General features: G+C 36.7%; 1 protein-coding gene across 1 annotated transcript; it reads left to right on the top strand.

Annotated features, from left to right (window-relative positions):
• Nucleotides 1-8,075: 8,075 nt before the first annotated feature.
• Nucleotides 8,076-12,611, top strand: LOC131301092 (F-box protein PP2-B1-like). Its single transcript, XM_058327231.1, has 3 exons — nt 8,076-8,639; nt 10,173-10,291; nt 10,392-12,611. The coding sequence occupies exons 1-3, from the start codon at nt 8,355-8,357 to the stop codon at nt 10,909-10,911; spliced, it is 924 nt and encodes a 307-aa protein (XP_058183214.1). The 5' UTR covers nt 8,076-8,354; the 3' UTR covers nt 10,912-12,611.
• The last annotated feature ends 34 nt before the right edge of the window (nt 12,612-12,645 follow it).

The raw sequence follows: 12,645 nt of genomic DNA, 5'->3' as shown, positions 1-12,645 counted from the left end.
ATACTGGTCGTTCATCTCAAATTTGAAGGAAATCGGCCCACTTCGTTAAACCCACTCAACTCTGCAATGGAGAATGCAACTTCTTCTCTCACCTAATTCGAGTTCCTCAAATTACAAAACATATTCGAGCTTCGAAAGTAGCTTCGATTTATAATTAAATCCGTCAATTGGCGATCAACCATTGACGAACCCGTTACTTGAACTGGACCCAGATTTGAATTGGGATTGCTCATTTACATTCAGAATAGGTTTATTCAGAGCTCAAGCTCGAGAATTGCATCAAAAGCAGAGGCCACGGGGTTTTTTGAAGTGGTCCAACAACCAACTCGAGTGATTTCATTTGTCGTGACTTGACAAGTCAAGATCGATCTAAGCCTGTATCAACGACTAGCTAAGGATTTCTCACTCTCAAGCTTGATGAGGACTTTAATGGTGTAGGATGAGTTGGGAATGGGGAAACAGAGCAGCAAGGGAGGAAGAAGAAACATTGAAAAGAGGGGGAGTTGGTGTTGAAGGATGGGTTATGTGACTTACAAGTTACAAGGACGAATGGGTCAGTTACGAATATATTTAGTATGAGTTTTGGAAGCAACAAAATGAGTTTTGGCACAAATAAAATGGGTTTTGGCATTATCATCTCTCTTTTTAAAAATAACGTTAAGTTTAGCATTACTTACTTTTCTTTTCTTTTTGAACTGTTACTTCGCTTTTCAAATGGATAGAAATGCACAATATTGTTTGAAGTCGTAATTAAACATAACCATATACTCCGTATATCTTAGTAGTGATTGAATAGGGTTGATCCAATGTATATTGGACAATATTTTTTTAAACTAACTATTTTCAATTTTAATTGACAAAATTATTTATCGCCTTTCATTTGTATCAATTTTTTAAACTATCGCTCACCTAATCTTCAAATTATGCATCCGTCCTTAACGTCACGAGCACAACACGAAATATTATAGCATACTTCGCTAGCTCAAGTAATTATTCAGTGCTCTTGGGACACCTAGTAGTGGTGTCTTAAACTCTTATCTATCTCGCATTTGCATAGGTTCCAAATAATTGTGGCAAAAACCACACAAATATGTGGCGGAAAAATAATTTCAAAAATGCTACACACACAATAATCCAAACACAACTTTTCACATACATGTGAGACTCATACATAGTAGTTTATTCAAAATGAAGGGCCTTTATTTATTTATTCAATGAATGGACTGGCCACCAATGGCTCAAGTGTTGCTTCTTTAATGGGTTTCTCTACGAGTGATTATTCAATGTCGTGGAGCTCCGATACGTGGTGCTTCCCTCCATGCTCTGACATTCACGTGGAGTTCATTCATCCCGCTGGTCTCACAGGAATGTATGGTGGTAGATGTTGTTGGAGCATTAGCAGCTCCGCATGTTCTTCTAGGTGGTCAGAGCTTTTTTATGTTTTTGTATATTACATGTAATAATTTTGTCTAAGATATGATTTGAACACTTAACTCCTATGCTATGAATACCCATCAATTCACGCTTCAACAATTGATACATTAGCTTACAACAAAGTACATACTTTGAATGACAAAAACTATAAAAAGAGAGAGAGAAGAAAAAAAAGAAAAGAAGTACTCCATCCAATCGTATCGGTATCGTGCTCTAACTTATTTTTGAATAGCAATCAACTCTATAATTAAAACCAAGAACATATATCCAAAAAGATTCATGTGAATCTATTCACCCCACTATTTCCTACAAGCCGGTTTAATTTTGCTCAACTCAAAATGGTAAAAAAAAAAAAATCGCCGATAACAATTGTAACATGTTATTATTATTTTTTAAATTTTTTTATCGTATTTTTACAACAATGTGTAAAATTATGTGTATATATAATGGGTTAATAGAGCTAGTAGAGCTAAGTTAATTCTTGAACACCCTAATAAAAATTCTTGGAGCCGCCACTACATTGTAGCGTTACGTGACGGTGTCCCAAATCACATGGTCATCCTCCTAGAGTAACCAATAATTTTTTGTAAATATAATTTCTCCTTTTCTACCACAAGGACTACTTCACCACCAAATGTGTGAGAGAGAAAATCTCTAGAGTACCTTGTGACGATGTTCACGTCTGAATTGGAGTTGAGTTTAAACATTACCTTCATTTTTATTGGTTGAAATGATGTGGATTCCACCACAAAGTAATGTCATGCTTACCAAAAAAGTCAGTGAAAGTATAACTATAAATATAGCTTAGCCTATTCATTAGTTGGTACCTACAGGGATTAGCACTCGGTGAATATGAAAGGGGTGTTTGGCAGGAGCCTATTTTTTTGGCTTTTCATTTTTATTTTTTTGGTTTTTTTGATTTTTGAATTATGGTCAGAATATATTTTGAATCTGGTAGAGTGATTTAGATAATATGTGCAAAATGTATTATGTAGGTCTTTTTGTTAACCAAAATAAGAAAAGTCAAAAAGCTCCTCCTACCCTCTTTCTCACTTCTCTTCTCTAAACCACAATTTGGAGAAAACATTCTGGAAAATGCGTTTTGGTTGGCCCTCGCCAAACACACAAAATTTAAAAATCCAATAAGTAAGGTGCCAAACACCCCCTTAAATTCTCCATCCATCCGGGGGTGTTTGGGAGCCCACTTTTTGGCTTTTCATTTTCAACTTTTTGTCTTTTTGATTTTTTGGCTTTTTGGTTAGAATGTAGTTTCAATCTGGTAGAGTGTTTGGATGATCTGTGCAGAATGCATTTTGCAACTTGATAGTGTTTGAGAGATATGTGATAAAAATGAATTATGACCAGATTTTTTACCATATTGCCATTGTTTATTTATTATGGGATATATTGTAAATAATGGTTTAATCAATTTTTGTAAATTTTTTCGTTTTTAATTGTATCAGCACACACAAAACTTTTTACACCTTTCTCCTAAAAAAAAAAAAAAAAACCTTTTACACCCTTTATATATTAAAAAATATGATTAAAAAATTAATTGCTCAAATTTTCAATCCATTTGAACCGATGTGAAGATTTTATTTTTCTGGTCATTTTATCCTAAATGGTCATAATAAATTTTTAGCTTTAAAATCTTTCAATGAGCACCCTAAGAGAGTTCTAAAATCAAATACAAAGGATAATTTGGTCCTTTCTTCTCTCAGCTCATCAGAAGTGGAAAAGGACCTCCGACCTTCTTTTTGACTTTTGCTCTGGATCTTCATAATTGGAAAAATCATTTTGACAAAATTAATTTTCTTCCCTACCAACCAAACACCCAAAACTAAAAAAGGAGAAGTCGAAAAGGTCAAAAAAATAGGCGCACAAACAGGCACGAAGTTACATGTCTACGACTTCTGAATAGAGAGAGAAACAAAAAAAAGAAAAAGAAAAAGAAATTAAACTCTCCACATAACCGATAAATATAATGGTTCTACGTTACGCTAGATATCCCAATCTTTGTTACTACCTCTTATAACGCCGTGTTAGGGAATGAGCTAGTGTTAAAAAAAAATACTCTGTTGACATGTGAAGCATTTCAAATGAACAATAGAACTGGAAGAAAATATTTGACAAATTTAAACAAGTTGGCAACGCATTTCCATTAAAATTTCTGAACGGATCAATGATCAAATAGCTCAACTCATCAACATGCTATATATCGGTTGAATCATATTACCAGTATGTGTATTTCCAAGTGAACCACAAGGCCGGATTCACAATCTTTGAGTTACCAACACACCTATATTATAAGCTAGCTAGAGATTTGAAGTTAGAACTCATGGAGGCCTATCGAATATCTAATAATAAGATAGTGCACCCACTAAGCTACATTCTGAATTCGTCTCTGATTTTGATCAATTGAGTCAACCTCAATCGGTGTGTATCCTTCTTGCAACAAGCAAATTAAGATGAATATAAATTTAATGTCATTTTGATACGTTTCCTGCCCCTATTGCATGATCGCTAACGTAATCAAAGGTCAACCCAATAGTAAAATTTTGATTCACTGGCTCGCAGTACTCATGCTGATTTGACACTACCGATGTGAAAAAAACGAAAACACTACAGTCACCGGCCGGCCACCGACCCTGTGTCGGGTCTACTCCGGGCCCCGCACGAATGATCCGAGCCGTTCAATAATTTAAAAAAAAAAACCCGAGTGGGCTACGTGTGAAATAAGCTCAATCCGAGCTGTTCCAAAATCAGATGATCCGAGCCGTTCAAAAATGAAAGTTTGGAATGAGCACGTACACACATCGGATTGAGCTTATTTCTCACACAGCCCACTCGGTTTTCTTTTTTTAAATTATTGAGCGGCTCGGATCATTCGTGCGGAGCCCGGAGTGGAGCCCACACGCGGTCGGTGGCCGGTCACCGACCTTGGGGTCGGTGACTGTAGCAAATGTAAAAGTACAGTGAAATGTACGAATAATGACTAGTTTTTCACTGTATTCTTACATTTACAGAAAAGAAAGGGCAAATTTCACTGACCTCCCCTGAGGTTTCTGACACGAACAGAAACCTCCCCTGAGGTTTCTGAAATGACACTGTCCTCCCCTCCTTTACCCGACAATACCAAGAGACCCCCCTGCCGTTAACTTTCCGTTAGAAAATGGATGGAAAAGGTGATGTTGTACTATACTTTTTACAATACCTATACTACTCTCATCAGACTCTTTACCCCTCTCATTTATAAAATATAAAATACAAACATTTCTACACTTTGCGCTCATTTCACTTTGAGATTTTGTCCTTATTTAAAAGGATTCATATTTGTTAATTTTCTGTCAAACTCTTGTGAATTATTGGTTCGTCTTGATAAGAGGAATTGAAAAAAGTAAAAAATTAAGACTTTTACCAAATATTTTGAGAAATTCAATATTTTGGGTAAAAGTAATAAATTTACTCTTTTGATTCCTCTTGTTGAGACAAACCAATAATCCACAAAAATTTAACGCAAAACTAGCAAATATGAAAAAAATTCAAATATGAACAAAAATCAAAAAGCCTAAAAATCTCACAAACAAGCCTGCAAGAATAAATAAATAAATAAATCAGGTCAGACACGTCGTCATTAGAAAACGAAACGAAAACAAAGCCGAGACTAGTTACAGTACTCCCTTCGTTCTAATTTACTTGTTCCAGTTTTATTATAGTTGGATAAAAAAATTAGTTATATTTTTAAAATAATAATGAATTTTATATCCAATATGAATCTTGTTTGATGGATTTCGATTTGTTCTACAATATAATGTTTTCAAAATCACTTAAGACGTAATAAATTACAAGATATAATCAATTGAAAAGTGGCACGAACTCCAAAAAATGACAATTAAATTGAGACGAAAATAGTAATTATTAATGTCCGGTGGTGGCCACCAATTCAGACGTCAACATCGTCATGCGGTACCCAGAGATTTTCCCCGTCACACATTGGTGAACCTCTCTTTCCCGGTTACACATTGGTGGTGGATTAGACCCCGTTCCAGAAACCTTCTTAAAAAATAAGTAGCTTATTTCACATTTTCAAACTCAAAAATAAAGTAAATGAAAAATAATTTTTAATTTTTTTTTCATCGTATAAAAGATCTCATCGAGATCTTTCAAAAAAGATTCATATTGTATATTTTTAAATTTTAGTAAATTCATAATTTTTGAGTTTGAAATTGTCTTTTTAAAAAATAAAGACTTATTTTTTGTTCCGAAACGGAGCATTAATCCTTAAGAGGTGCTTTTCCCCCTCTCCTGGCCCGTCCCACTTTCCCAACCCTTTGTTTTTCTTTGGTTTTTTTTTTTTGTTTCTTCCTAATTTTCAATTCTTTTCTTTATTTGTTTCATTTCTCGTTGCCCACCCCCCCCCCCCCCCCCCCGGTTTTTTTGTTAAATCATAATTTTGCTGCCTTATCTTGGCACACGAATTAACATTTTTGTCTGATCTTTTGTTCACACTTCAAGCATGAGGTGTAAGCATTGTCTCTAATGAATCCGACGGTTTTTTTTTTCCTTTTTTCCCTTTATATATTAAAAAATATGATTAAAAAATTAAGTGTTTCAAATTTCAATCCGTTTGAACCGATTGGAAGATTTTAGTTTTCTGATCATTTTATCCTAAATGGTCATGATTAAATTTTGACTCTAGGGCGCTCGTTGATTAGACCTAAGAAAATTGTAAAATCAAATATCTCTTAGGCCTAATCAACGAAAGCCATATAGTCAAAATTTAACTATGACTATTTATGATAAAATGATCAGAAAACTAAAATCTTTCCACCAGTTCAAACGGATTAAAATTTGGAACACTTAATTTTTCAACCTCTTTAGACAGTTTATATATTAAAAAATATGGTTAAAAAATTAAGTATTTCAAATTTTAATCTGTTTGAACCGGTGGAAAGATTTTAGTTTTCTAATCATTTTATCCTAAATGGTCATAATTAAATTTTGACTATAGGCCTCTTTTTTATTAGCCCTATAAAGTCGTAGAATCAAATATCTCTTAGGGCTAATTAACGAGAGTCCCAGAGTAAAAATTTAATTATGACCATTTAGGATAAAATAATCAAAAAATTAAAATCTTTCCATCGGTTCAAACGGATTGAAATTCGGAACATTTAATTTTTTTAAAAAAACTGAATTTTATAATTTAATAAATAAAGAAAGAAATAAAATAAATAAAATAAAGGCAATTGATAAATAAAGAAAGGAATTGCGGGGGGTACTTTGGGAAACGGCGGTGGGGTCCGGGGGGTGTGGTGTTAGGGGAGGGGGGAAAAGTCATTTGCTTGTCCCAGTGGTAGAAAAAGCAAAAAGTACTAGTAGTTGTTTAATTTGGGACATCCGATTGGCAGCTGTCAATTCGGAGATTGCAATTTTGTTCATTTTTTTTAAAAGATGGTGAATATTTTCTTTTTTTTTATTAATTGAAATGGTGTAGGTTTTATTACAAGGTGATATTATACTTATCATGCAATAACTTTTTGATAAGCACGACATCAATTTGTGATGAGATTCACACCATTTCAACCAATAAAAAAGAATATCTTCATCCTCTTATGTGGAGAGTAAACAAAATTCAACTCCGATTCAGACGTGAACATCGTCACGCGGTAATCCAGAGATTTTCTCTCTCACGCATTTGGTGGTGAAGTAGTCCTTGTGGTAGAAAAGGAGACATTATATTTACCAAAAAAGGAAAAAAAAATTACTGGTTACTCCAGGAGGACTACCATGTGATTTGAAACACTGTTACGTGACGCTACAATGTAGTGGTGGCTCCAAGAATTTTTATTAGTGTGTTCAAGAATTAACTTATCTCTACTAGCTCTGTTTACCCATTATATATACACATAATTTATACCAAAAAAGATAAAAGATAAAAAAAAAAAAAAAAACATACAATTGTTCTCGACAATTGTTTTTACATTTTGAATTGAGCAAAATTAAACCGGCTTATAGGAAATAGTGGGGTGAATAGATTCATATGAATCTTTTTGGACATATGTTCTTGATTTTAATTATAGAGTTGATTGCTATTCAGAAATAAGTTAGAGCACAAAACCGATACCATTAGATGGAGTATTTTTTTCTTCTCTATCTCTCTCTTTTTATATTTTTTTATTGAAAGTATGTACTTTGTTGTAAGCTAACGTATCAATTGTTGAAGCGTGAATTGATGGGTATTCATAGCATAGGAGTTCAGTGTTCAAATTAGACCTTAGACAAAATTATTACATGTAATATACAAAAATATAAAAAAGCTCTGTGGAGCCACTAATGCTCCAATAGCATCACATTTTCATGAAAGCTACAACATGATGAATGAACTCCACGTAAATGTCCGAGCGTGGAGGAAAGCATTACGTATCGGAGCTCAACGAACATTGAATAATCACTCGTAGAGAAGCTCATTAAAGACGCAACAAGTGAGCCATTGGTGGCCAGTCCATTCATTGAATAAATAAATAAATAAAGGCCCTTCACATGTTTATGTGGATAGATATCCAAAAGCTACGTTTCCGAGTACAGCCAACCGAACGCCTTGGCTTTCCACGCCTTCTGTCCCTCTCTCTCTCTCTCTCTCTCTCTCCTCTGGATGCGGTATGTGTCTGCCCAGTATGCCCATCTTTCGTAAACGCTAAACCTTAATGGCGAAGCTTTCAGGACCCGTTGCCATTCCCTTCCTATAAATATTTACACGTCCTCTTTTCACCCGTATGCGATACCGGAATCCCATTCCAAGATAAGATAGAGAGAGCCATAAGCGAAGCGCAGATTCTCTTTCCAGTATATACACACACACACACACACACAAACATACATACATACAGAGAGAGAGAGAGAGAGAGAGAGAGAGAGAGAGAATGGCGGCGGTGGATGTGTTGCCGGAGGGGTGCATAGCGAAAGTGGCGTCTCTGACGAGTCCCCGGGACGCGTGCAGGCTGGCGGTGGTGGATTCCACGTTCAAGTCGGCGGCGGAATCGGATGAGGTCTGGGAGAGGTTCCTGCCGTCCCACTACAAGGACATCATCACCCGAGCCGTTGATTTTCCGAACCTCACTCGTTCTTCTTCTTCTTCGTTTGCCTCCAAGAAACAGCTCTATCTCTGGCTCTCTGACAATCCCCTTCTAATCGACCAGGGCACTAAGGTAAATTTCGCTTAGGTTTGTCAATTTCGTTCGCTGTTACGAAGGAAATGTATTAACTACCAGCAGCACCAATCCTACCGCCCAATGGAGCAGAAGCTCTCTATGGAATATTATGCATTTTTTTTTGGTTTATATTGCACAATTTTTAGCAAATGGAAGTATATGTGATAATGCTTAGTTTTAACGAATAGTACTATATTTTTGGTACATGATACACATATTTTATTGCGCATTAGCTACACATTTTTATGTCATTAGTTACGTATTCATTTTTTGGAATCGGGGTTTCTATAGTGTAGACCCTGTAACGTACCATGTAGTGCTGTAGTGCGGCATGCAAGCCGTTCATCTCGGCAATCAATGGTTCATATATGTTTGACAAGTTAAAGTGCTTCAGCAAATCAAAACCATTGATTGCACGAACGGTCGGATCGATGTCACATCCGGATCCTTTTTTTGGATGAAAGTACGAATAGTGGTGTAACGGATAGGGGTGTACGGTAAACACGAAATAGGTATACATTTTTTGATACTAGTTTCGCATGTACCAGGAGATTCCCCAATTTTTAATACTAATTGCCCCTTCATTTTTCACTTGCTTAGCTTCAGTTTCATATTTTTAGTTTGGTTACTTGCTTTTTGTCTTTCCTATATATAAACTTGGGCCTGTTATGTAAAATCACCAAACCAGTAATGATTGGATTAATAGTGCCACACAGTGTTGTATATCTCGTTGGTTATATATTCGAGCCATGTTTAATTCAGATTGTTGATATTCTTATTGAACACTGAATGTTTTATCACTTCGAATGCGTAGTTGAATTAGGTGTCAAATAAGTAGGACCTTTAGGTAATAACTTCATGTCCCTTGTGTCCTACTACTAAATTCCTTTTGGCAAAATGGAGTTTATGTTCTTTTGGTTCCTAAGCTCCTCAATGCGGTCTGAGAGGAGGAGATGGGGGAAAAAATTCTGCTTGTCCACTTATTGACGGCAATGCAAATGTCAAAAGAAAATGCATTGCCTAGTTTAAAGCTGAGTAGACTTGTCACCAATCAATATCAAAAGAGATTGCATTGCCTAGTTAAAAGCTGAGTAACTTCCAACATTAAAAGCATCTCATCCCAAAATGTGTTTTTTTCCTAAAGTTGAGTAGTCTTGTCATACGACTACGAAGCTTCTACTGCATATGCTTGTTTTCCTGTTGATGTCGTTGTCAGGCTTGTGAATAGAAACTTTGGAAGTTTGAAGATTGTACTTTCAAATGCAGGAGCAAATGTTTATGCAATGACGATCTTTTGAGAAAATAGAACATAGGAATATTGCTTATTATTTGTCATGACCAAACTATTGAACACAGGTAACATTTCTGCATTGCTTGTAAAGCTGTGGCCTGCTGGTAGTTTTAGCTTTAATAATGGTTTGGAGGTAGTTCAACTACTGCATTGCATTTGTGCTTCTATTTGTTTTGCCCCCAGATGGCTTATCAAGTTGTGGTAAACGTCTCTAACTTGCTTTCCATGGGCATAAACAGAGCTTTTCGTTGGAGAAATCAAGTGGAAGGATATGTTACATGTTAGCTGCACGGAACCTCACAATTGTATGGGGTGACACACCCAGCTATTGGAGATGGATGTCCATACCCGAGTCCAGGTTTGTTTTTCTACTTCTTTTTTCATTTCTTGAAAAACCCTTCAACTTTCTGAAAATCTTCATGATTGTTGACAAATCATCATAAATTCACAAAATACAGGTTCTCGGAGGTAGCTGAGCTTATTAACGTGTGCTGGCTTGAAATTCGTGGCAAGATAAACACAAGCATGCTGTCCCCAAACACAACTTATGCAGCTTTCTTTGTATTCAAATCAACTGCAGAAGCCTACGGATTTGAATACCGACCTACAGAAGTTGCTGTTGGAATTAGTGGAAGTGAAAGTGAAACTCAATCTGTTTACTTGGACCCGGAAAGAGGGCAGAGGCTGCAATATCAGATTGTACCCAGGAACCCTGTCTTTCGTCGTGGCTTCAGCTTTGGTAACAGGCGGAGGCAGCGTACATCCTCAGTACTCAACAAAGAGAGCTGCGATAGGAAATACCCAAAGGTGAGAGGAGATGGGTGGATGGAGATGGAGATGGGTGAATACTTCAACAAGGGTGGTGATGGGGAAGATAAGGAACTGGAGATGAGTGTGATGGAGGTAGAACGTGGTGATTGGAAGAGTGGCCTCATTGTTCAAGGGATTGAGATCAGGCCAAAGGTTGTGGACAAATAAAAAATACCGACGGAGAAGATTTGCTTTTGTAGTGGAGTGAAGATATCCATCTTCCTATAAATCTAATTTCCATTCCTCCAAGCTCTCTCTCTCTCTCTCTCTCTCTCTCTCTCTCTCTCTCTCTCTCTCTCCTGGGTATTTGAATGCTCACCTGTTTCTTGAATTCACAATGTGGAGGATTTTGTTGGCTGGCTGCAAATCGGTACAGGCGGCAAGTAATTTTAGGCTTTTGTTTTTGGGTAGTAGGTTTTTCTATCTTTTTTGCTGTATTTGCGAAATTGGGTTCTAGTTTTGCCGCAAGATCCCCCTCAGGTTGGCGGAATCCAGTAGTGCACGGATGCACTATAATGGTTATCTATGAAGAGAGGTAGAAGGGGCTGTATTAGTTGGCTTCCTATGTATATAATTTTCACATTCTATCGTATTTCATTTCCATGTATATAATTTAATTTTCACATTCTATCGTATTATTATCACAAACAAATTTGTGAGCCCAACTTTCTGTACTTCTTGAACTTTAGAATGTTGTGTTACTCGTGCTGTATTTTCTATGCTAGAGATTGCGTTTCCTCTCTATTTTCTAGTCCGGTCCAAGGGCGCGGATTCCACCATGAGCTTAGGAAAATGGGAAACGTGATCACCCGCCTGAAGACTCTAACACAAGTTAACAGGTTGCCCTGAAAGAAGAAAATTGTACAGGATTGCTTAGTGCTTACATGATACGGTTGGGATTAAAACACCCACCCGCCTATTTGATATAGAGCATACCCATTTCGGTCGAGTATAAACAACAGAGGCAACACACGAGAACCGAACAGGTTGCTCCGAAAGGTGAATGACATCTCTGGAAAAGGAAAGGGGCTAGGACACCTAATAATATAACCTGTTCATATGAGAACCTAACAACACACACCTCCACAGATTTCAGAAGATGATGACGCGTTACGAAAATCAAGGAGTCCACTTTAGCCGAGGACACTAATATATAAGTATGCACAAAAATATAAGGCACTGACATTCTCAAAACTATACTCCAGCCTTAGTACATCTATTAATAGATCTGTAATCAAAATACAAGGTTGCAGACCGACCGTGCACACCAAAACAGGAAGTAATAATTTCAAGAGGATACAAAGGCAATGTTCAGCCCTCGTCCACAGGTGAGTAAAGCAAACATAACAACTAACACATGAAAATAACTTATGCAGCATGCCTGGTTTATTTCTCTTCCAAAATACTATGAACTACGCTAATAACTACGACAAGAAGGCTTGAAAACTAAGTTACCCAAACCTACTTAGTTCAGCATAATTTCCAACCATGATGTTGGGATATAAAGTCGTGACTTGAATGGAGCAAAACATTGAGGATATGTTTTAAGAACATTTCCGCAAAAATCCTGGGGTTTGGCAAATCTTTCCAGATCATTCAACAATTGCCGCCTCCACTAAGGTCAGACAACCGAATAGGTGCTTTTGGAAAGAACAACGCAAACCACAGAAAGCCGAAAGCAGTGATCCACTAAGAACATAGGATGCGTGTGTAGCAAATTAACCACAGGCCACGCACACTTAAAGTGGGTACGACAAATGCAAACCACAGGAAACCACAGGCCAAACCCACTTAAAGAGGGTACGACAAACGCAAACCACAGGAAGCCAAAAGCAGTGATCCACTACGAACATAGGATATGTGCGTGTGTAACAAATTAACTGCAGCACAAACCCAATTAAA

This window comes from Rhododendron vialii, chromosome 9a (assembly GCF_030253575.1).
Source record: "Rhododendron vialii isolate Sample 1 chromosome 9a, ASM3025357v1".
Classification (NCBI taxonomy): Eukaryota; Viridiplantae; Streptophyta; class Magnoliopsida; order Ericales; family Ericaceae; genus Rhododendron; species Rhododendron vialii.
The sequence above is the reverse complement of the archived record's forward strand: the minus strand, read 5'-3'. Positions and strand labels throughout refer to the sequence as shown.